Here is a 23,735-nt window from a genome sequence, read left to right on the forward strand (position 1 = left end):
TTTTACAAATTAATAAGTTTATTGTTACTTATTTTATGATTTTAAATAAATACGTAAGATTCTTTCATTCATCATTTGAGCATATCCTGTTTCCTGTTAGTTGTCAAAGCGGTTGCCAAGTTGGTGCAGTGAAAACGTGAAAAGACCGTATACAAAATATTCGCGGGTACATATTTAAACTACAAAACCGACATTTTCTTTTCATTTTATTTAGTCGTCTTCGTCTAGCTGAGTGTAAAGAGTGCTTAACGAATTGAAACTAAGCTATAAGTTTCTAAAATGATTGATTTATTTATGCCCTTTCGGGCATTTTTGAAGTTTGAAAATGTTTGTACGGACAACAATGCATTCCGTATGCACTACAAGGTGACTGTGATAATGTTACTTGTATTTACCTTGTTGGTAACTTCGAAGCAGTTCTTTGGTGAGCCGATCCACTGCATGAGTGACTCTGAGAAAGACAGCGATAAAGATGCCATCAACAGCTACTGTTGGATCTACGGGACTTACACGCTGAAAAGCCGGTTTGTAGGTAAGTAATGTCAAGGGTTTTGTTGTTAATTTGCACTTTACTTATTCGTCTGACATAAAATGTTATTCAATGAAGCATTAAAGTCGAAACCATTCGAGGCATAATCTGTCGGTGTTTGAGGGTAGGTAGTGTAGGTACCCAACAAATAGTAGTGTGGCCTCTATATTTACTCAGTCCACGCTGTAATATTATGAGGTAATACTCTTTACCTAAAAAAGTTCCTATTCAGGCAGATTTTTGTAGGACCCCGAAAACGCCGAGATTTTAGACCCGATTCACCTGTTTTTTTCGAACCGGGGTTTATTTGGGCTAGTCTCTTCATTTGTCCATAAAATAATATATCAAATTAAAAAAATCTGTTTTTTTTTTCTCTCATAATCTCATTTCCAAAAATAATGTAAAAGATCAGAAAAACCAGCATAAAGCTACAAATCTCAGCATAGAGATAAAAATCCAAAATATTTTTTCTATTAGTGTAAGTCTTGTTTTTCTGTTTGATTGGTTACTAAGAATGCACTTTTCTTATCAAGTGATTTTTAGGGCCTAACACAAACTTTAATCAGTACCTAGACTACCTGACCAGTAGCTAACTTACCTTAATATGAAAACTAATGTGGTCATTCTGATTTTTAAGGCTGCTAATTTTTATTTGCTATAATTCAGAACATGATATATTTTCATAAATATTAGCAGATACTTTGAAGCAGCTAAATACAAGTACTTTTTAACTTAGAATTAATTTGAGCAAATTTAATCAATTTGCAACTAAACAAATAATGCACTGTATCCAGTGTATATATAATTCATTGTAGTATTCAAATAAATTTATTTTATCTACCATAAGTCACACGGTTTTCCTTACACATCACACAGTTATGGTAACATTTTTCTGTAAGTAAACAAGCTTACTCACATATTATTTTTTTCTCCATTTTTGGAATATTTGTCAACAAACATGTTATTTTATACAACACATTAATCATTTCAATTTTATTTAAAATGTATAGAATAATTTTAATTGTGGTCGCAATTCTACTTAGAAAATATTTATATTGTAATTAAAAATATTTTAAAATATCTGCTTTTATTATTTGAGTTAGCCTGACTGGTTATTGAATTAGTCCAACACCTTGCACTCAAGAGTCATAAATTGCTATATTTTTTTTTAATACTGTTTTTTAATAATAAATATTATGTATTCCTTCTTTAAATAAGAAACATCTGGCCTACAAGAGGAAAACCAATGAACTGGGTTGAGCGAAGTGGAAAACCAAAAATAGTAAATTTGGATAAATTGGGATTAACAAAGGTAGGGGGGGAAGAAATGCGCGCAAAAACAGTTTATACCATTTTGTGGGGCATGTAATTTTTATGTTTTGATGTTATAAGAAAATAAAAAAACCGGCCAAGTGCGAGTCGGACTCGCGCACCAAGGATTCCGTACAAACCTGCAAGGTTTGCGTGTAGTTGCGAGTTTCAAAATATGCGGTATCAATGGTTGTACTTTTGCGTTTTTGCGTTGACTTAGAATTCTTTTTTCACGGTTTAAAGGCAATTAGATCTAAGTATTTGATATGAATTTCAACTTGATAGCTCTACGCGTTCATGAGGAAAAAAGTAATAAGTTTATATTTATTAAAAAATAAATATATATTTTGTAATGTAACTAAAAATTTAAAGTTTTCGGAATTTTTCCTTTATGTGTGCTATAAAACGTAGCTTCATGCCAAATTTCAAGATTCTAGGTCGACTGGAAGTACCCTTTAGGTTTTGATTCCCTTGCGAGTACTTGCGAGTTTCAAAATATGCAGCTTAAATTGCTGTTTCTTTTGATTGCGTTGACATAGAAGTTTGATTTTGTTACAGCTTAAAGGTATTATAGACCTGAGTATTTGGTATGAATTTCAATTTAATACCTCTACGCGTTTATGAGGAAATAGGTAGTAAGTTTAAAATTATTAAAAAAAAAATTATGTGATGTAACTAAAAATTTATGGTTTTTGTAATTTTTCCTTTATCTATGGTATAAGACGTTGCTTCGTACCAAATTTCAAGATTCTGAGTTCACGGGAAGCACCCTGTAGGTTTTGATTCCCTTGCAAGTGTCGAAAATTTGCGGCATAAACGGCTGTATCTTTTGATTGCGTTGCCTTAGAAGTTTGATTTTTTCACAGCTTCAAGGGACAGTAGACCTGAGTAATTGATATAAATTTCAGCTTCATACCTCCACGCGTTCCCGAGAAAAAGGGTCTTGACAGACGGACGGACGGACAGACGGACAACAAAGTGATCCTATAAGGGTTCCGTTTTTTCCTTTTGAGGTACGGAACCCTAAAAAAGGGTATGAAGAAAAAGTACATCCCTCCAACATAACCATAGTGTTATGGCTTTTGAACGCGCTGGCGAGACTTGGTTCATGGATTTGGTTTCGCTTCGTTTATTTAATCTTGTTTTCATGCCTAAAATGTTTCGAGCCCGTGAAGTACCTACGCAGCTGTACATAGGGTTGCCATCCGACTGTGAATCGGGTTTCCCCGAATTCGTCCTAATTTAGAGGCCATCTATTGAGCTTTTAGGAGCATTATAAGTAGTAACAGGCTTAAGAAAAATAACTCTTGTGGCGCTCGCGACGCTCGCTCTCAACGCCGCGATCAGACGAGGAAATACGCACGCTTTGTTCAGGTTGCCAGTTTTAGAAATGGCAACTCTTGCAGTACATGTAAAATCCTCACCCAAATTTCTATATCGAATCTATTTTTACTTTCAGGTGTAGAAGGTTTGAACATGGCTTACCCAGGCGTGGGTCCCAACAAGGCCGACAACGACGAGCAGATCAAGCACACGTACTACCAGTGGGTGTGCTTCGTGCTGCTCGGCCAGTCCGTCATGTTCTACACGCCGAGATACATGTGGAAGATCTGGGAAGGAGGCCGACTCAAGGCATTGGCTGCTGATCTAAGTATGGACGAATACTATCTAAAACCTATATTGTATTGCGAACTACCGTCTGAACACGTTCATAAGTTCTGAACTTTTACCGTTTCTCTGGGGTATTAATTGTTGTTATTGCTTCTTCACTCGAACTTTGAATCTGGTTGTATAAAATCAAGTTAAAAAGTTGTGTTAAGCCTATAATAATATTTCAGTCATCAGAATGATGCCGAAAAAAGTCTGTCGTTGATTGTAGGTAGCAATCATCACTGATTTTTAAATACTAAAACTGCCATGATATTGAATATATAACATTAAATAGATACTCGTACTTATTCGTCATAGGTAGCCCTGTGGTGACGAAGGACTGGTCCGAGTTCCGGCGTGGAGAACTCATCTCATACCTCAGCTACACGAACATCCATACTCATAACATGTATGCGCTGCGGTACGCCTTCTGCGAGATACTCAACCTTGTCAATGTGGTAAGTACTTATTAAAAATCTTCACTTCATTATTAAATGCATTTCCTCAAGTTGTTTACATATTGACCAAAAAATTCGTCGTTAGCACTTGTTGTAGTAAGTAACTTTCGGGAAGATGATTTATAGTTTATACTTAAAACATGCAACGGTTTACTCGCGCGTTTTTATCGGGACGAGCAGATAAGTTTTAAAATATTGTTTTCATTTAAAAAAATTCAAGATAATCCCTTATCGTCTCAATTAATGTGGGCTCGGGAATTTTTCAAAATATCAATAGTGACTAAGTATCGTTGTTTAGGTTGGTCAAATATTTCTGCTGGATATATTTCTGGGCGGCGCGTTCCGCAACTATGGCGCCGCAGTGGCAGCGTTCACACACACGCCGCGCGTCCCTGCTGACATGATCGACTTCGCGGCCGTCAACCCCATGGACCAGTTCTTCCCCAAGCTCACCAAGTGCTGGCTCCGCAACTACGGACCCTCAGGCAGCTTGCAGGTCAAGGATCGTCTGTGCGTGCTACCCCTTAACATTGTAAACGAAAAGATCTTCGTTATTCTCTGGTTCTGGCTGATCATTTTAGCTTTTGTTTCCACTTTAGCCGTTTTGTTCCGTGTGTTGGTTCTTTCGCTGCGACCTCTCCGCTCACTGATGATAGCTGGCCAGCTAAGATACGTTAAAAAGAACGTTATATCACGCATTGTCAAACGTTTCGGTTTCGGCGACTGGTTCATATTGTACTTGCTGGGTAAGAACATGAATCCGATCATTTATAAGGACTTGATAGTCGAACTTTCCAAAGAGTTGGAACACAAAACTGTTATGGTATAAAAATAATTTACGTGTTTATCGTTGTGAGATTGCTAATGGGTGGACCAAAATAGTATCATTAATAGTGAAGAAAATAAGACCAGATTTTTCAGCCTCAGAGACTGAATTGTCATGTAGATGACATTCTTCTCTATCTAGTCTTATATAAATATACCGTACCAGTTGAAGATGCAGGCAGTATTTATTACTTCATGCATTGGCAATCTCCTTAACCTAAATAATAATTAATCATAAATTTTAATACCTAATGCTCAAACCATACTTAAGTGTTTCTAAGTACTCTTAATAAATTGATTGGTAAGGAACAAGTGCCTTCATAAAATTACTAAAAATATTTGAATTATCTATTTCAATATTCTTTATGTGTGTTTGTATTTCATTCATGATTATTATTGTGGATAACTTTCCAAGCGAAAGCTATTGTTTTGTTTTAGTTATAATTTGAAGTTGGTCTCAAAAGTTTAAGTTCTTATTCTTTTAAATGTTTATTTTGCATATTATAAGTTTAACTTATAGTACGGTATTGTTTCTTTATTATTGTAATTAATTGAGATTGTTACTTAAGTCATAATATAATATCTTACAGGGTATTAATTGATAATAGGATTACCATAAAATATGCTCTGCTAACTACAAGTAGTTAAAATCCCTTTGTTACTTAGTCTCATTAAAAGTGTAAGATAGTTAATAAAATTTATAAAACATTACTCATTGTTTCATTTTATAAATAAATTACAAATGTTCTTACTCAGGTTTTTGCTCTTACATTAATGGAGGTTGGCAACTAATTGCTCAATGAAAATTGTCAGGCTGTGATGGTAACACACTGTACAAATGCAGAAGACTTTGTTGGGGGGTTACTAAGGTAATTAGTAAAAATCTGATGGTAAAGAGAAAAACAGTTTATTTAGAAATTGTTTATTAGTCAAAGGAGAACAGTTCTTTTGAAATTCGATTAATATGCTACCTTTTGATTATATTTTAATGAGGTATTTACAAGAAGTGATATTCTGATATGGTATACAGTTCTTTATATTTTAACTATGTAACATGCATACACTACTTAGTGCCAAATGGATACTATGAGATTATGGATCAAAAATATTATTTATTATTCAAAAGGTACAACAACAAAAATAGCTGAATTTACGCTAAGTCCTAATCTAACCGGAGCAGCCCCGGCACCCACAATGCACACATTCAACTATTCGACCCTCTTCCAATTTGCTCTTGGGTACTCTACAAATACAGTTAGTGGCAAAATTCGTATCTCTGGTCTGAATGCAGCGTAGACAACATAAGTTTTCATAACCAGTCTTCTTCCACTTAGCAATAAGATTAGCATCTGCTATTTTCTCATCTAAACAGTACTGATACAGCTCTCTGCTGATCGCCTTGCGTCTGTAGAAGAGGTCGTATATGTAGCGAGATTTCTGGTGGTGAATTTTGAATATAGGCCACAGTGATTCTTGTTTACGTTTACCCTCATGTGGTTCAGTTTCAGCTGGAAATGAAAGGTTAATTATAAGTCATGTAGTCATTTAAAAACAAACTATTCTTGACTTACAAGCCCAAGTTTAGATTTCATTATTAGTTAATGCTGATGGTGATAAATCATTGCAATAAGTTATTACCTATTGGATGAAATATTACGCGCTTTGCCACTGACCACTTAAAAAAAAACCAGTCTCAAGCAAAGGCCACGATAATTTAAACTTTTTATTGTATGGTGTGCAACTTCAAAATCGAATAGATACATTGAAGATTACTTTGCGCATCAACCAAGTAAGTTTGATTAAACGATATTCAATGTACGCTTATACGTTATAATGTAAAAACCAAAAACATTAAAAGTATACTACTAAAGTAGGTTAGTTACCTTCTCGCATTTTTTGTTCCAGCTCTTCCAATGTAGGTTCAATAAGCTCCCAACCCTCTGGCGGTGGTTTACGGCTGCGGCGAACTTTTGGCATTATAGTAATATTTCACAGCAAATAAGTAAGATACAAATTCGAAGCAGCCAAAACAAAACCAACTTGTTTGACAATAATTTCTTTAGCGATTACTTTTGACATGCCACTCTTGACAGTGACGTTTAGTTTTTAGTAAGTTTGTAGTGAGGTACTCAACTAAAATCGACTAAACAACATAGACTCTTTAGTTATTTAATGTCAAGTCGATCAAACAAAGATTCGTTCTTACAATTTTCGTGATCTTAAACAATTTGCTTGCTTAATATGACTTTAAGCGGTTTTATAATAGAAATTGTCAATAAAGATGAAATTATGATCTAGACTTATTATTATTATTATTTTAGGACAACAATATGACAATGGTGAAACTTGTAAAAGCCCATTTCTAATCAATCTACAGCTATTTACAAAATCTGTTTAAATTCCCGGGGAGCCGAAATAGAGTTAATTTTAATAACCAGGCCGTTACTGAAAAAAAAAGAGCCATGCATAAAAAGACGAGCATTTTCATTGAATTTACATTTCATCGGTTTTGATTTACGCAGGATAAAACGATTTCTATCCGAAATATCGGTTAATTTCGCTCCGTCCACGACTCTTACATAATTCCTTTAGTTACATTTACACTTACCCAGCTTGAAATTAAACAATATATACCTAATTTTAAATCACGAAGAAAAATTACACGTCTACGTCTGATCCCTAAAAAATCAATCAAGATTGACTCAGTAGTTTGTTTTTTATTTGAAAGCGGCTTCATTGTTATGTTGTTAGATTAGTACTTCAGTAATTGGATCAACAGGATAAGGTTCCTCAAAATACAAAGTGTATATTATTATAAATAGTGTTTAAGTAATTATTTTAAAAATAAATAGAACCTGCGACTGCCGAAAAGATAGATGAAATAGAAGAAAGTTGAACTAATATCTAATATTTGCATTGGTTTTAGCGCACGGAGAAAGCATACACCCATGTCTGTATTCAAGCCATCTATTTATCATTACTTTACTGCCTTTTATTATGTAACCGTCTTTACCACGAAAGAACGATTAGCGAAAACGTCGCTAGCTATCGTTATACTCACAGGCGCTTTGTAATTTCAGTGAAAACTTATAATTATTAGAAAATATGTTCAAATAATTAAATACAAGTTAGATACTTTATATACAATACAGTACGTTAGTGTTCATAAAATCAACTCCCCGGAACAATTGCAAATAAAATGCGCCGCCAGGCAACCAAGTTAATAAAAACATCAATTACCTACCTATTAATTTATTAGCTAATGGGTAAAAGTTATATAATGTAAAATACCATTTTATGATCCCACATGATAAATATACGTTTTGTATGCTTTCACTTTTAACAGCAAACATTCACAATTTCTAAATCTTAGACAGAGCGTTTCGAACATGAATTTTCCGTGTGGTTATATAGATAATATGCAGGGGTGTATTTTGCAAAAAAAAACTCTTACGTATAAATAATATTTTGCCCTGATTCCGTACTTTATCAATAAAAGTAGGCAACTTATTTTAGAACATGTAAGTTAGTTTAGTAGGTGGGTAAGTATGCATACAAAACTAATTTATTTAATTTTAATATGCAAGACACTACTTAGTTAATCTATTTAACTTACCTAATGACAGTATTAAGACTATGTGCCATCATAATTATTATTTTAATAATACCGCGCTCACCTGTATATGAATAACGGGCTGACTATCTACCTATACAGGTTGGATGTATTGCGTTTACTCCTATCTTTGTCGTTCGACTTAATAATTGGAAGGTGCGAGTGAGACAGGTGTACTCTCGATTAGCACTCGTGGAATGCGGTGTTGCGTTCGCGCAAGCCACTCCGGTCCAGTCATTTCATTCGTCGCCGACGACGCTGTGGTGGCCGCGGGCAGGAATCACTTAAAAACTTAACCGTGTAATCAAAATATGTGTGAAAATTGCCGTTATACGAGTGTTTGTCTGCTATCTATAAGTGAATAATATTGTGACAGTTGTGTACAACACTTGTGTTATGAAGTTTAGTGAAAGTTGACGGAGGTTTTCAAGGAACTCGGGTGTCTCGTCGCTTATTTACCAGTAAGTCAACTTCTAAAGGTATACGTGTCGGGGTGACGTTGAATTTCGCGTTATAGCCTTCTTAAACTACGTAGCTATCGAGTCAAAAGCTCTGCATGTTCATAGACTATCCTGTTACTTTAATATTTACACAAAGGTTCAAGTAGGCGCAAGTCGCTTAGAAAAACAGTCGCTAAGTTGCGCCAATTAAGTAATTTAGAGAAAATTAATTACGTACCTACGTACAGGTACAAAGCCTTATCCATGTACCTATATACGTGCTAACCATAATTGTATTGCGGACATGTCCCGATTTCTAGGATGTCCGAAACGAAAGATTTTTGCCGGAAATGTTTATTGGTAATTGTCGGGTTTTAATCAATTATGAAATCGGACAAGCTTAGCGAAATAGAATGCAAATTAAAATCCTTAACTTTGAAAATATTTGTCATAGTTAGTACAACTTTTACTAAAGGGACCTCTGACCCGTCATGCCAGGTCGTTGGCCTTGAAACCAAGATTTCGTCAAGACGTCGATGAATCCGACAAGGATTCAAAATGTATTCCGAGGGTATAATATTTATCGGTGACTAATACTTACCTACTGCTTGAATTTAACTAAAGCTAAAGATTATAATCGTGCCGATGTATTTATTAAGGCTACGACCGACCCGTATTTCCTTAGGTTTAAATTCTGCAACATTTGTAGGTAGGTTATAGGTACTTATCTGAAATACCTACCTATTTGCAGTCGGTTATGAATTAACAACTTTTTTGGGAAACGCAACCATTTTACGAGTCGTACTTTATCAAAACACTAGAAATTATTTGAATTACACTAAACCAAATAAAAAATGTATGGCAGTAAATACCTATCGTAAACAGTCAACAAAAAACAAACCGAGGAGCTTTGCGATAGCTTTATAAGGGTCACCTTGCACAGGCTCCATTAAAGAGTATTTAAGAGGTTTCTATTTTTCCAAAGTTAAGGCAGAATAAGACACCAAAGCAGCTACTGGTCATCTTTCGATCTTTCACGTTGATTTAATTAGTTATAGAAAACTGGACACAAATAACGCCAGGAATGATTCAGGAACTAGTTTGGTTCATAACATGTAAAGTTTAGTATTGCGCCAAGTCCCGAAGTCCGGTTCTATACAGAGTCGAAATGGCAATATCCCTGTTATGGACGTACTGGGAACTTGTCTCATGAAATCTTAAATTCCCATATCCAGCCACTGTTTACTTAAAACCCGAGATATGTACGACTTAGCGTATATGATTAATTATAAGTAAATTGTGAGTTAAAACCCAATCGGTTAAAAGTGTAATACTGTCGACATTATGGATTTTTAAACGCAAGTTTTGAATAAAAAATAATTCGTTATACCTATATTATCTTATCTCAATCGTTAGATGCTACTTTTGATAGCAAACATCTGTTATCAAAATCGTTAAGTTTACTGCTTCTAATTATTACTTATCTCAACTGTATCTTTGAAAGCCTTCGTTAAATCTTAACTCTTAAGCAATATGTGTATTCAGCTTTTCCTTTATCAAATTTTAATGTTTACTCCGCCTTTACGGCCTTACGCCATTACCTTTCTTAATCCATTCGTGCCTATTTCTAAACACCTTTACATCTTAAAGAAAAAAATAAAATCCATCATTTGATTTATTCTCATTACTAGTATTTCTTAAATCGCCAAAGATCACGAACTTCACATTTTCTGATAAATTCTATTTTCTCACTGAATCAGCAGAGTTCACAACCATAGACACGGTGACGTAAGGTCACGTTTTTCAATTCATTCACGTTTACTTTAAATCTGGTCGTGCGCTTGCAGAATGTCGTATAAAAAGAGCAACCTTTCTTGGTACTGCCAGTACAAAGTTTACTGCAAATATCCAAGTGGTTTAGGTCACCATACCAAACTCACTGAGAGACTTCAGAAAAAAAAGCGACTTGTTGGGGCTTCGTTCCTTTACAATAAACATTTCTGTGATTCACGAACGCATCTTTGGAGTCTAGGGGTATTTCTGCATGGTAACCGAAGTAAGTACGTAAGTACCCCTGGGACACAAGACATTGTTTCCTTAAAATTTGAGTTGTTTTTTTTTAAGTTCACTATTGCTCCTAGTAGCTGCAACTTCAGCATCTTTTGAATTTTCTCCATGTTTTCTTAGTGTTGGTTAGATTAGTACGTGAACACTCGTATCCACGCAGTCACCTACTAATCTAACCATACATGAGATGTCTATTCAATGCTAAATATAAGTGATGTGTACTGCTAGCCTGCGGCGTCACAATCATTTAAACTTGAAGGTTTATAATCAAATGCCGTCAAGAGTCATGAGTAATCCATCGGCCATGATAATATACACCTATAACATGTAGACTTTGTTAACGCTAGTATCTTGTTAAATTATTTGAAACTGTTATTTTAGTCAGAAATTGCACTTTCTTTTGTTTACTGGTGATTCCAACAATTTTAAGAATGAATAAATTGTCCTTACCGAATGGTATGGATCATATGGGGTTAAATAAGTAGCATTGAATTGTAAAGTTTTAACCGTAAAGATTTTCAGCTGTTTCGCAAACATTCCTTGTTGCGGACGCTAGAAATATTATTGTTTTCCAGTAGATAAATCGTTATTCTGTCTTAGTGAACATTTTGATAGAGAAAGCGTTTGGATCGTGATAGACTTGGACTGACTCCTAACGGATTTCTCCAATACACTAAAGATCTGATGTGTTAACAACTCCTGAATTGGACGTACGCACGCAAACGCTATTAAATTTAAGATATTTTTTAAGATAAATCCCGTTATAAATACCTGATATTAGATATGCCGCGTTAAGCTCAATTTAACTAATTAACAGAAAGAGCACGCTTCGATCTTATAATAACACTGGGTACCTTCTTCATAGATGAAGATATTAATCACATTAAAACGTGCACTGAATGCTTGACACAAACGTTAACTTATTATTCTATTCATCTGCACGCTGCACGTGTCTCTGTGGTATAACAAGAGACATTTTAGGTAATTAAACAAAACTTATTGAAGAATTTCAACTAAAAATTTTGACTGCATACTTATCAGAGCAAGCTCTGTGCAAACAAAGCTTTACTAAAAAACGAAGAAACTCATTTCAAAAACTTACGCACATTCTTCAATTCCAAATAAACATATATTTAGAACAACAGCTAAAATTAATTTGCTTTGAAGCTCGGGCCGCAAATTGCAGTCATGAATGAGATACAAGATACAACTAATTCGAGTCAGAATCCACCGCACAAAAACTCTCCAACTTTTTGCGCGCGAACCTCAATTTGCGATTCATGATGTCATTTTTGCATTGATTGTTATTTAGTTTTATTAAAGGATCTTCTTCGTTAATTCTTTGCCAATTAAAATACAGTTTAGATGCATAACATGGCACGGTCTTTAGCTTACCAGAACTACAGCTGTGACCCTTGACTCGAGATGTATTTAATAAAACATACTCTGCTGGTTATTATGCAAGTTGATTACGCAAATTGTCTTCTGTAGTAGACGGCAGTTTATTGCACGCTTGGGGCCAATAATGCAAGAGGTCGTTGGTATACAAGGTGATAAGGCAAAACTTCGTGATCCGAAAAATGATAATCATTGTAATGTTTTTTTTTTTTTTAAACAGTTCATTTTGTATTTTTCGTAAATTCTTATTATTATTTATTTAATATTTTCATTTCTCATTTATTTATGAATTAATAAATAAAGGCCTATTTTTTAATTCAATTCATACGTTTGTAGAATAAATTATGGTTATTGTGTACGGTGATAGGATGTTTTTAAGTATACGAAATAAATCGGGTAAACAATTAATGATAATTTTTGAAGAAACTTCCACTAGCCGAAATAGCTCAGTTGGGAGAGCGTTAGACTGAAGATCTAAAGGTCCCCGGTTCAATCCCGGGTTTCGGCAATGATCTGTATTTTTTTTGTGCTCATAAGTAAAATTTATCGTTTTGTCATTAATAGTGTTTTAAATTTTGTTTATTTAAGATTTTATTTTATTAAAAACAAAGAACTCGTTTCGACTTTTTTACTTGAACAAAAATACTAAATAAAAATCACACATATTGAAGTTAAGTAGAACGCAAATTTTTCCGTAAAAGTGAAAACTTAGTGTTTTAATATTCCATCTGGCTGCCATCAGAAGGCTTCGTGCGAAAACTAGGACATGTCCGGAAAACACACAGTTTATGGCGAACACATTACGCTTGCAACACTGCGCGCGGACTCCGTTCGCATTAGGGACACATGAGGCGAAGGAATGTAGACATTCACGCCTGCACGCAGCCAACGTGTTTGCCTAATTTAGGTGCAGTTAACTATGATTTACTACTCAAATATGCTACACTCCTTAAAATTCTAGAATATTATCTTAAGAATTCGAGGGATCAGTTGGATTATAAGTCACCGTGCTGACCATTTTATTAATGTTTATTCAACTTAAATCAAGAAGTAATTTAAACATCCGGTCGTTGTTGTTTCGTTCTTGTTGTCGGCTCATAGGAGAGTCAAGAACTTATATATTATTTTTTAAAAAGAAACTTCCATATGCAAAATATATCTAAAGAGTTCGCTTAAATCAAACCAAAGAGTACAGCAGCTGTATTGAACCTTTTGTCTTGGCCACCTGGGATCAAGAACCGTCGGGGAACAATAAGCACAATACGTACCAAGTATGTAGGTCTCAGAATGTAGGCGCAGCACAACACTAGAGATCGGAAGTACGTGGGCGGCAGACGTACATGGCGCGTACAGTCGCCGCAAATAAGTATCAATGAAAAAAAATAAAAAAGGAAAGATTTGATTTCGGAATGTTTATGCTAAGTTTCTCCTAATATAACAAGGTTTTCAGATTCTAAAACATTTATTATGAAATTCAAAAAGTATAACCTAATTTACATTAAAATATGGTTTTGAAACAGAAAATGTTTTAAATTATGTATGCTATTAATGAATGTAGCAGTTAGCTTAAATTTCTCTACTTAAAACTAGTCTTTTCTCATTGAGAAAGCATGATGAGAAGCGCCGAACATTTTAAGGAATAATTAGAAACATTAGCACCTCAAAATTATTACATTGAACTGCTAGATATGGCAATTAAGACGTAACAGATACTGATGAAGCAATACTCATCTCTCCAATGAGAAACAGCTTTAGAAATCTATTATAAAAACCGACCTAGTCTTCACTAAGAAATACACGTCTTTAGTCACCTAAAACTTAAAAAACGGTTCAAAATAACAATAATCATTTAACTCTGTGCCAAAACAAAGTAATCGCAGCCCAAGATTTGTTCCTGTTTGATTTGCGGATCGGACTGTACGAAAGAGTCTGTTAATTAGACAATAGAGCTTCCATTGCAATTCAATACACCATGCGACTGAATCGTAATTTAAAGTAAATAATGTTATCTTATAAATATATTTAATGTTAGATATCTCAATAGCATGAGGTGTGAAGCGAGTAGGTTAATGTGCAATCAGAATGGATGAATCGCTTTTAGTGACTAAACTTTCAGTAAATTTTATAATACATAAATGCAGACAATATCACATACATTGTTCTGAACCCAAAGTATGTTGCTAAAGCACTTGTATTATAGAATTCAGATACAATAAAGATACCCAAACACCCAGACCTTAGACAATGTAGAAATGTGATTTTTTACATTGAGCCGACCGGGGATCGAACCCGGGACTTCAGAGCTAGCGACACCTTGTAACCGGGTGAAGTAAAAAGTAAAATAGTTTTTACTCTTATTTTTTTTTTGTCAAATGACAGATTATACCAGCTATCGTGGCCGGTATCTAGAAACAAAATCCGAACTTATTCTAAATTTGAATACCGAAAGTCGAAAGTACGTTTTGTATCGTTAGAATTCGGATGCAGCGATCAATACCCGATTGTCTATTGTTTTGGGCTCAGAGATTCTTGTTCTAATTTCGGTTTTCGCATGCCGAGGCGTGTTGGCGTGCTGACGAACTGTCAAATACATGTACTGAGGTCCGGTTAGCTTTCTCGCACACAGCTTCCATTCTCAAATTCGTCCTCTTTTATTTCCCAGCCTTATTGACTACCGAACAGAAACGATGCTGCAATAGATGTCAAAAGTGTAACACTCGTAAGAAAATGCGAGAAAGTTGCAAATTAATATTAATACATCCTGATGATTGTAACTTACATGATGTCATTAATATTCAATATGACTGATTTATAGATCAAGTATTGATGCAATAACTTTAATTGGGCTTGAAACGTTGTTTATTTCCGTTCATATATTTGAATATTTATAAAGGCTTTAAAAATCGGTTCTACCTGTACAGCCTGCAAATGTTTTCGGCAGAAAACTAATTAATGAGGAACTAGTTAGTTCCGTTACAAAAGTTCCAATTCAAACATTGAAAATAGCAGTGGCTATGAAAAGCCACAGTCTCACCTGCTTCAATCCCGCACTTTCTATGCTCCACAGTCCCACCTCACACGTAACATTAGCGGTGTGCAGTGATTCGTGTCCCCTTGGGCTGCGGCCGCTCTGGTCCCACTTGACCGGCCAGTCGCGGTCAAGGTGACCATTGCACTGTGACCATTCGCTCGCAAAGGACGTTGAACGTGTCTTTTGTTTTATTACTTTATTTCCACTCAAATTCGTTTCGCGCTCCACGTTTAAAATTACGCTGTAATTGAATGAATTTGAAACTTGAAAACGATTACTAGGTTTATTGTAAATTACTATTACGGCTACTGGGCGAGGCGTGCGGAATCGCTAGGAGCCATGTAATAAGGTATCGAACTTAAAGGTTGAATAATGCATAAACAGTAGCTCGCCAGACTATCCCTTGCGAGTTGCGAGTAAAGTTTTTATGGACGGCCATTTTCTGCAATAACATACTAAATGTTCATACAATACGTATGATAATACGTTTTATTTCTTGACAGTGCTTTGTACGGGTATACATGCGGGCTACAGGAAAACGATTCTATTTTATAGCATGCTTATTAAACTTTTTATTGTAACCTCATTTATTTGAGACTAATAAACTGCATGCGTCTGTTGTCTGGTTGGAAAACAGCAAAAACGATGTCTTCGGACGATGGTGACCGTTAGGTGACGTCACACTTCACTGTTCCTAAACATTACGTTGTGGACTGTCATTAGTTTACGAGTACAGTTTGTAAGGCCAGCGATCAGATGCTCTACATTTCATGGTCAAATCGGTCGAAAGAATAAGTTGCATAAATTTATTATGATATTGTTTCTTAAAAAAAAACAACACGATTTTTTGGAAAATTTGTAAAACAGTTCCTAACCGATTAATATTAGAAGAGAAGGGAAAATTTCCATGTATTTATAATTAATTTACAGTTTATTTTTTTCGAAATATCAAAATACGCAATAAAAGCTTAATATTTTCAGGACCAAAAGCTTTACAAGTTACCATAGCGTAGTTAAGTCACCAGAAGTTATAAGCAAACAGCAATATTCAACCGGTTCCATTAGAATGGAATTTTAATATTCGCGAAATACTTGCCGATATCTATCACTACGCCTACGCAACTAGCGGGTAACTAGCAAATATTGAATAAGTACTTGTCAACAGTCGTTTGGTAATTAAACAGTCCAGAACAACTATTCGTGCTATTACGTGTATTCTGGTAATCACTGATCGGAAATTACATACATTAGGATAAATAATAGCCTATAAAAATAATATAATTTTATTATCAAGGAAAAAATATAGGCTAATTAAACATTGACGTCATAAAAATACTATGTAAGTAATATATAAGATCACAATAATTACGTGGAATTGACACCCGGCGCAGACGCATTCAGAAGCAGGTTTTAGTAAGAAATGTATGAAGGATTGCAACGCATTGCCATACACCGACACAAAAGCACGGCGGTTCAGGTTTAGTCAGTAAAAGTCTGACACTATCCATTTCCTCCCCCGAGGGAGTGAAAAGGAGTGGAAAAAAAAAGGTTTTAGTAAGAAAAATTGACACAATTTCTTGCAAAGATCAAAAACTTGTAAATGCTGACGGTACATATTAACCGGTAGCATAAGTACTGTTACGTAGTTACGATGGTCGTGAAAAACTGCGGTTAGCTGGCGATGCGATGGCGACAAACCCATGGGTTATTATCTATCGATGTGTGTCAGGAAATCGTGTCAAGTATCACATAATGTTAGAGTAATGACGAGCTGTGAGGTGCACCCTAATGGCTGTAGATATTGATACTAATTAGCTTTTTTGAAAATTGATCTGAGAGATTTTCTCCATTTTATCCAACTTCTTGTTGACCGGTAAGTAATGATAGTAGAAAACATGAAGTAAAATTGCTACGTGACAATTTGGTCTTGTCGTTGAACTTTATTTGAATGTATTCGATTAACCTCTTAAAACCTTTGAGTGGAACAAAATGCAAAAAAGCTAAAGTGCTAATACACAAAAAACATATTTTTCAAATGTCACATAAACAAGTCAGGATCGTAATGGCAGGTGCAAGCTATGAAAAATATGCTACACTAGCTGTGCCCGCGACTTCGTTCGCGTGGTTGTTGAGAACAAAACAACGTCGTTTGCGTCTCGATGCTCTCTTGAGACCACCAAGTTGCGGTCCGTGTTCTTTGTGAACTTAAACGTGACTCCCTTTCGGTGAACGTTTCAGATTCACGTGAAAGAGCGATGTGCTCTCGGTTAGCAGATAACCGTGCTTCACGATCTTCTTCCGATTCCTGAGACCTACTAAGTCTCATCCTTTTCGCATTTCGGCTATGCAGCGAAAGGTTAGTTTTTTTCTTTGAGGCATTTTCAAGAAAAATTTAAGCAATAAAAAAACCAACAACACTTATGACCGAATAGCCTACAAACGTAAAAGAACGGTGCGTCGAACAGTCCAAAGCCGCGTATGCACGTACGAACAAATTTGTTGAGTTACATGATACGCAACAACTTGGTTCGCACGTGCGTACCACTATCGAACATCGAACACTCTGTTCGTCAAACATGTTCGCGGCGATCCTTGTAGTGTGTTCTGTATGGACGGTGTTCGAAGAGCTTTAATAAATGTTACGCAACAAAACTGTTCGTATACCTAGATCTAGGCGGGGTGCGGGCCCGTTATCGCAGTGCGGATCCATCTAGGATCCGCTTTAGGAAACAACATTTCGTGAATCACTGCGAACATCAAAAAATTCTCCGCTACTTCACAATCGACCACTTCCAGCGGCGCCGTCATGGCTACTAAGATAGAGTTCACGACTGTTGTTCGCGAACTCGACTCGAACTATGTTTGCGTTCGTGTTCGAATATGCCGTCCATACGTACGAACCAAATGTTCGGGTCTGGTGTTTGTGTTCGCTATGTTCGTGTTCGTACGTTCGTACGCGCCTTAAGTATGACAACGAATCGTCTGTTCGTGGTCGTGACTCAACGAATTGGCTAAGTTACTGTAAAACGATTGGCACTATTAGATACAAACTACGAAGTAAATAAAATACTACTTTCCTACTTCAAACCAATGACCAAACGAAACCAAACAGCCAATACTTATATTTCGACCAATTTAGAACAACGATTATCTTCCAAGCAACCTAAGACCTTTTACGACACACTCCAGAACTTTAAAGACACCAAACGAAACCCAATTTTTCAAGTAAACACGGTCGACGTGATTCTCGCGCGGAATCTCTTAACACCGCGATTCAGAAAATGACGTCATTTGCACAACGCCATCTATCGGATTTGGATTTCAACTATCAACATTAGTTCTATTTTTAGTCTTAAGATGTCGTTGCAAGTACTATACTGAATTGCGTAACGTAATATTTTACTTCTTGAACTCACTAAATTAATCATATCTTTTGATAGAGTGAACCGATTTCGATGAAATAAAAACTAAGTTATACCTCAAGTTGCGTATAATTTTTGTATATAAACATTGTCTGCATTGAATTCGTAGATTTTACGTGATGCGCGCACAAACAAACAGATAAACAGACAAACAGACAAAAATTTAAAAAATGATGGAAATGGGTTCTGTTACTTATCTTTTCACACGCTGGCTATTTTTTTTTTCAATTTCTTCAATGTACAAAAATTACTTTTCTACAGATTTATTATATGTATAGAAGATAGTAGTACATAGTTACAATATCCATAAAACGACAGTGATAAAAATCGTCTACATATCTGTGAAGAAAGCTCGATCCATTGAAACCACAACGTAAGCACCGCGTATAAGATACATCAGACTTAATAACAGACGTAATAAAACAACATGCCGAAGAGAATAAAAATGTCAATCGAGTCAATGGCGACGTAAAGAGGAAAAAGTTGAATGGAGTGTTCCGAAACTGTGGAAAGCGGCAGGTGTGGCCGTACGCATGGCAATACCTGCGCCCGCGCGGCTCTCGCGAGGCCCGTCCTTAATTACTAACGTAACAAGATTTTTTGTTAGTCCACTGCAAATATACTGCATTTCTTTTATACATATATTTTGTTTTCGGTCAAAGTGTGTTTCTCTGTCGTCTGATGATTGTGGGCTCTTTATTGCAATTACTGGTAGTTTTTGTAGTAAATTATGCACTTCCTTTATTAGAGTTAGTATTTATTTAGTTGTGCCTTCGAAAACTACGAGACCGTGATGATTCACGGCTTATAGTTTTCGTATACGTTTTAAGTCTTTTATGTTAGAGACTTTGCCTACATTTACTTTTCGTAACAGAAGTGCCTTATTTGTTAAAAGAAGTATTGTATTAAAGTGTTGGAAGTATTTTCTTACTAAGATCGCTATCTCTGCTCTGAACCTTTCATTCTTGGGATGATTGCAATCAAATAAATTGTTCAGCAATTAATAATTGACTGCAGACCAAGAGTTATTTGAGCCATCGCCGTAATTGAACTAGCAGTTTATGAGCGTCTGTCTATACTGCTACACGTAATGCTGTCGTTATAATATAATAGGGAAATGGTTACGCAGTTAGCGACCGACAGTTAGAAAGTCTCGTGCACATCTGGCGTAATTTTCTAATTCTGCTGGCGAGTTTTTGTTACCACCATGCAGCGGCCTTTTTGATGTTATAATTTCTTTTCTAATGTGCTCATTGTATTAGTCATTAATATTTGAATCATTACTAGACTTTTTCTTTTACATGATTAACCATTTTGTCGATAACTGTCAAGATTGATATGGTTACTAACCAACAGTATAAAAGTAGGACTATAAAATCAGAGGCATAAATTTACAAAACTGTAATGGACCTCAAATACATCCCCGAAGGACACCTCAACCAAATTACAGATTTCACCATCAGAGTCATGCCGCTTATATGTCATATCAAGAAAAAGCAAGTGTAAAGGTCAGTTTCTCAACAAGAGTAGTGTTGGCTTGTATATTGTCGGCCGATGAAGCAATCTGTCATGTAACGGTATCGGAGGGCGCGCCAAAGACAACTTTCCTCAACACTCGACGACACGTCTCATTCGCTTCACGGAAGCGCAAGAAAGTATACGGATACAATGTGCCTCTATGGGAATGTCGATTGTTCCTCCGATTTGTACTATAGTGATAAATTACTGTCATTGTATGGTATCAAAATACAAGACGCGTAATCGATTTTTAATCGATTATTTGACACAAATATGTTGAATTTAATACGATTTTAAATCGTATAATATCTTGATAGGATTTTAATCGACTCATAAGTAAAGTTTTTGTTAATAAATAATAAAACAGTTAAAGCCAGTTACTAAGCAGGTTCAATAACAAATAAAACGTGATTATTATCGCTGATGAGAGTTTATGCTGATTCATTTTATCCACGATCGACACAAAGCTATCGAACCTGGTATGAACGAATGCTATTGTTGCATAAACAATCTTAAATACGTGTTAAGTCTACTTAAGAGTATTTTCTAGTTACAAACAATAGGCAATAAGGAATACTTTATTTTTATGGTTCTATATAAGCAGTAACTTCCGAACAGTTTATTATGGAGATCATTATAAAGTTTCGTCGCGTTATACGCGTAGATGATGGTGACAAGTACCTAGTCACCATCTTGTAGCATGATATACGGCAGAAGGTACTTTGTAAAGAGAATACAAATCCTATATTACATCCGACAATAACGGCTTTAGAGATAGACTGCTGCATTTAAAGCGGTATCAAGATAGCCGTTCACAATTAAATTCATTAATCACCTTATCGGTCAAGGTACAATTTAAAGCTTTTTGGTTTCCTTTAATTATACATACATATTGTGATTGCTGAGAAAAAGATAATCTCTTGATTTTGATTATTTTTTCATAACTTACGATAAGTTGTTCTCACACTTGAGATTAGCCTTGTCCTATTTAGGTGTTGCGCATAAGTGTGCTATGATAGCTGCACTTGTAAATAGTGCTAAATTATTGCCTAACTTTTTATTACCATACAAGACGAAAGCTGATAGATTTGGACATGTTTAACTTGCATGACGTCATTAAGGTTTAGTAGAACCTGCTTAATATAAATGCTCATGCTGATAGTGGAAAGATATTCAAGTTCACCCAATATCTCCTTTGTCACCTTGCCTGCCGCCTTCGTGAAGGAGGTGACTATGTTGTTAAAAGATTTAGTAGATTTGTAGTAGTAGCCTACCAGCGGAAAGTAAATCATAAGACTGCCAGCTGATGCATTCATTTATTATGTCAAAAAGTAAGACTGACTATGCATCAGTTACCAGCGAATTTTCAACTATGATAAATTCCTCATCTCTGCATGTTTTGCTTTCTCTGTTGACGTCTACGATTTATTTAAGCATACTCTTCGCATGAGCTGTCAGTTTTAATTTTAGCGGTATTTTGTCGACATCAAAAACGACACTTTTAAGATTAATATAATTAAAAGTACGTGCTTCGCGATTGTTTCAATTTGCACTATTTATAGCAGAATGTTAAAGTAACCAGTGCGTAACTTCATCAACAATTCAATCAATCCGGCGATCGCGACGTTCATGTATTATGTGCCTGTATCTGAGACGCATCACGTCTGGCATTTATTATGCTTTGTGCGCTCTTGCTAGATGACATCTCGTGCAAACATTTCTCAGGACCCATTTACCTGTTATTACGAGTATCAGCACTCTTCAATTACATAAATAAACACACTTGATCGTAACACATATGCTAATCAAGCTTCGTATGTTAATAGATACTGAAATTGCATCCCCTGCAATTTGCATCGCGTGTCATCACTACAACACGCTTGTTCTGCGCCGCCTTTATTAGATTACAAAGCGAGAAGTTACCAATTAGTCATTGTCTTGCCTTCTATACTTGATTTGCCACTGTAACTTGATCCCTCTCGTTCATTGCCACGGTTCAGCTTCTCCAACTAATTAAGTTATTCTATTACTCGTTGTGGTTCTTAGTACGCTGGTTGGCTTACAGCTGATATAAGCACCTTATTATTCCTGCGATTGAGTTTAGTTTTGTTGTTTACAGTTTTTGCAATGGGGTTCTTCGCTAGTACGACATTTGACTCTTAATGCGCCATTGTGCGGCGGTGTAGAGGTAGAGGTTAAAGTAATCGCATGTACATCCCACAGCCTATTGTTTTGTCGCATACAAAATTTATTTACGCCCACGCGGTGCGCATGCGCTTGATTACACAATTAATTTGTGGCCGGCCCTTTCACAAGCCTTCACTATGCTGTAACTAATTTAATAGTCAACTTGGGGTTTCGTTTAATGCTCAAAATCACTGTTTTATAAACACAAAAACAGTCGAATAGGCTGACAGTTTTTTTCTGTGCATATTTTTTTGCCCAAACTGTAGATGTACTAATCAATCAAAAGTGATAGAAATGTTGTGTTTCCAATTCTCAATTTGATATCTTCTCGATTCACTGTCAAAACTTCTAAAATTTTAACATTTGACAGTTACATTAGACTCGTGATAGATGGGGCCATGTTATGTAGATTCCGAACGCAGCGCACGTGAAAGAGAGCCAAAGTAAAACAGTTTAGAAAATCGATCTCTATTTTATCTTTCGTCTCTCAAGTCTCGACAGACAAGTTTCTGTCTGATTAGTGAAATCTATTACACATTAATTTGATCAGCTGTTACGCTGGGTCATTACAATGCTCATTTCACAAGCATTTTGCAATAATCGTATGCTGATTGATACTCTCGTACCGGTCCGAACACACTCGCTCGACCGGAGTTACGAGTTACACTTGAATGTTATGAAATGGGTGCCGAAGGGGTATGGGCGATCGATATCTGGGCTCGCAAGTCCTAATATCGATCTAATGTTGATACTCGATTTTGTAATCGGTAAGTAGATTGGACTACTAAACATCAACATTAATCTGTGTACACTGAATACATCCAATCGAAACTTCAATAGCGTATTCAGTGACAAACTTGGGCTTCAATGTAAATGCCTCCTGCCCTTGCTTATTTTGCGTTTTGTTTTATGTTTGGACCTGTTTAATAGCAGCATTAAGTGAATGGCTTTACTCATTTTTTTTGTTTTTAAACAATAATGTTAATTTTAGGCAATATGCTTTCCATTGTTTTAATTTAATGTAGCCTTGTTTATATTTTTGAATTTTCAATGGTGTTATTTTGTTTGAGTTCTTTACGACCGTCTATTGTAACACTATGGAATGCATTATATTTGTCTTATACCTTGCTTTAAAATCTGCTTTTGTATGATACAACAGCATATTTGATTCACTTGGTATAAATTAAGAGGCATACCTTACAGCTCGTTCTACACATTACTACTTATTTCGATCCTAGATCATGATCAAAATTCTACAGCATTTGATACAAATATGAGCTTCGGCA

General features: G+C 35.6%; 3 protein-coding genes and 1 non-coding gene across 4 annotated transcripts in view; 3 read left to right on the top strand and 1 right to left on the bottom strand.

Moving 5' to 3' along the window:
- Positions 1–93: 93 nt before the first annotated feature.
- Positions 94–5,484, top strand: LOC113494833 (innexin inx2-like). Its single transcript, XM_026873319.1, has 4 exons — positions 94–532; positions 3,300–3,491; positions 3,809–3,948; positions 4,247–5,484. Exons 1-4 carry the CDS (start codon positions 280–282, stop codon positions 4,775–4,777), a joined length of 1,116 nt encoding a protein of 371 aa, XP_026729120.1. The 5' UTR covers positions 94–279; the 3' UTR covers positions 4,778–5,484.
- A 180-nt stretch (positions 5,485–5,664) lies between these two features.
- On the bottom strand, positions 5,665–6,854 carry LOC113495317 (protein BUD31 homolog). The gene is made up of 2 exons (XM_026873989.1): positions 6,657–6,854; positions 5,665–6,281 (listed from the first exon to the last, which is right to left on the bottom strand). The coding sequence occupies exons 1-2, from the start codon at positions 6,748–6,750 to the stop codon at positions 5,941–5,943; spliced, it is 435 nt and encodes a 144-aa protein (XP_026729790.1). The 5' UTR covers positions 6,751–6,854; the 3' UTR covers positions 5,665–5,940.
- Positions 6,855–8,056: 1,202 nt separating this feature from the next.
- Positions 8,057–23,735, top strand: part of LOC113494732 (unconventional myosin-XV) — an 83,949-nt gene continuing 68,270 nt past the window's right edge. The window contains exon 1 of the mRNA XM_026873173.1: positions 8,057–8,847. The gene's annotated coding sequence lies outside the window, so the exon portion shown is untranslated. The remainder of the gene's footprint in view (positions 8,848–23,735) is intronic.
- On the top strand, positions 12,727–12,799 carry Trnaf-gaa. Its single transcript has one exon. It is a non-coding gene; the product is annotated as a tRNA-Phe (tRNA).

The sequence above is a fragment of the Trichoplusia ni genome, chromosome 6 (genome assembly GCF_003590095.1).
Source record: "Trichoplusia ni isolate ovarian cell line Hi5 chromosome 6, tn1, whole genome shotgun sequence".
Classification (NCBI taxonomy): Eukaryota; Metazoa; Arthropoda; class Insecta; order Lepidoptera; family Noctuidae; genus Trichoplusia; species Trichoplusia ni.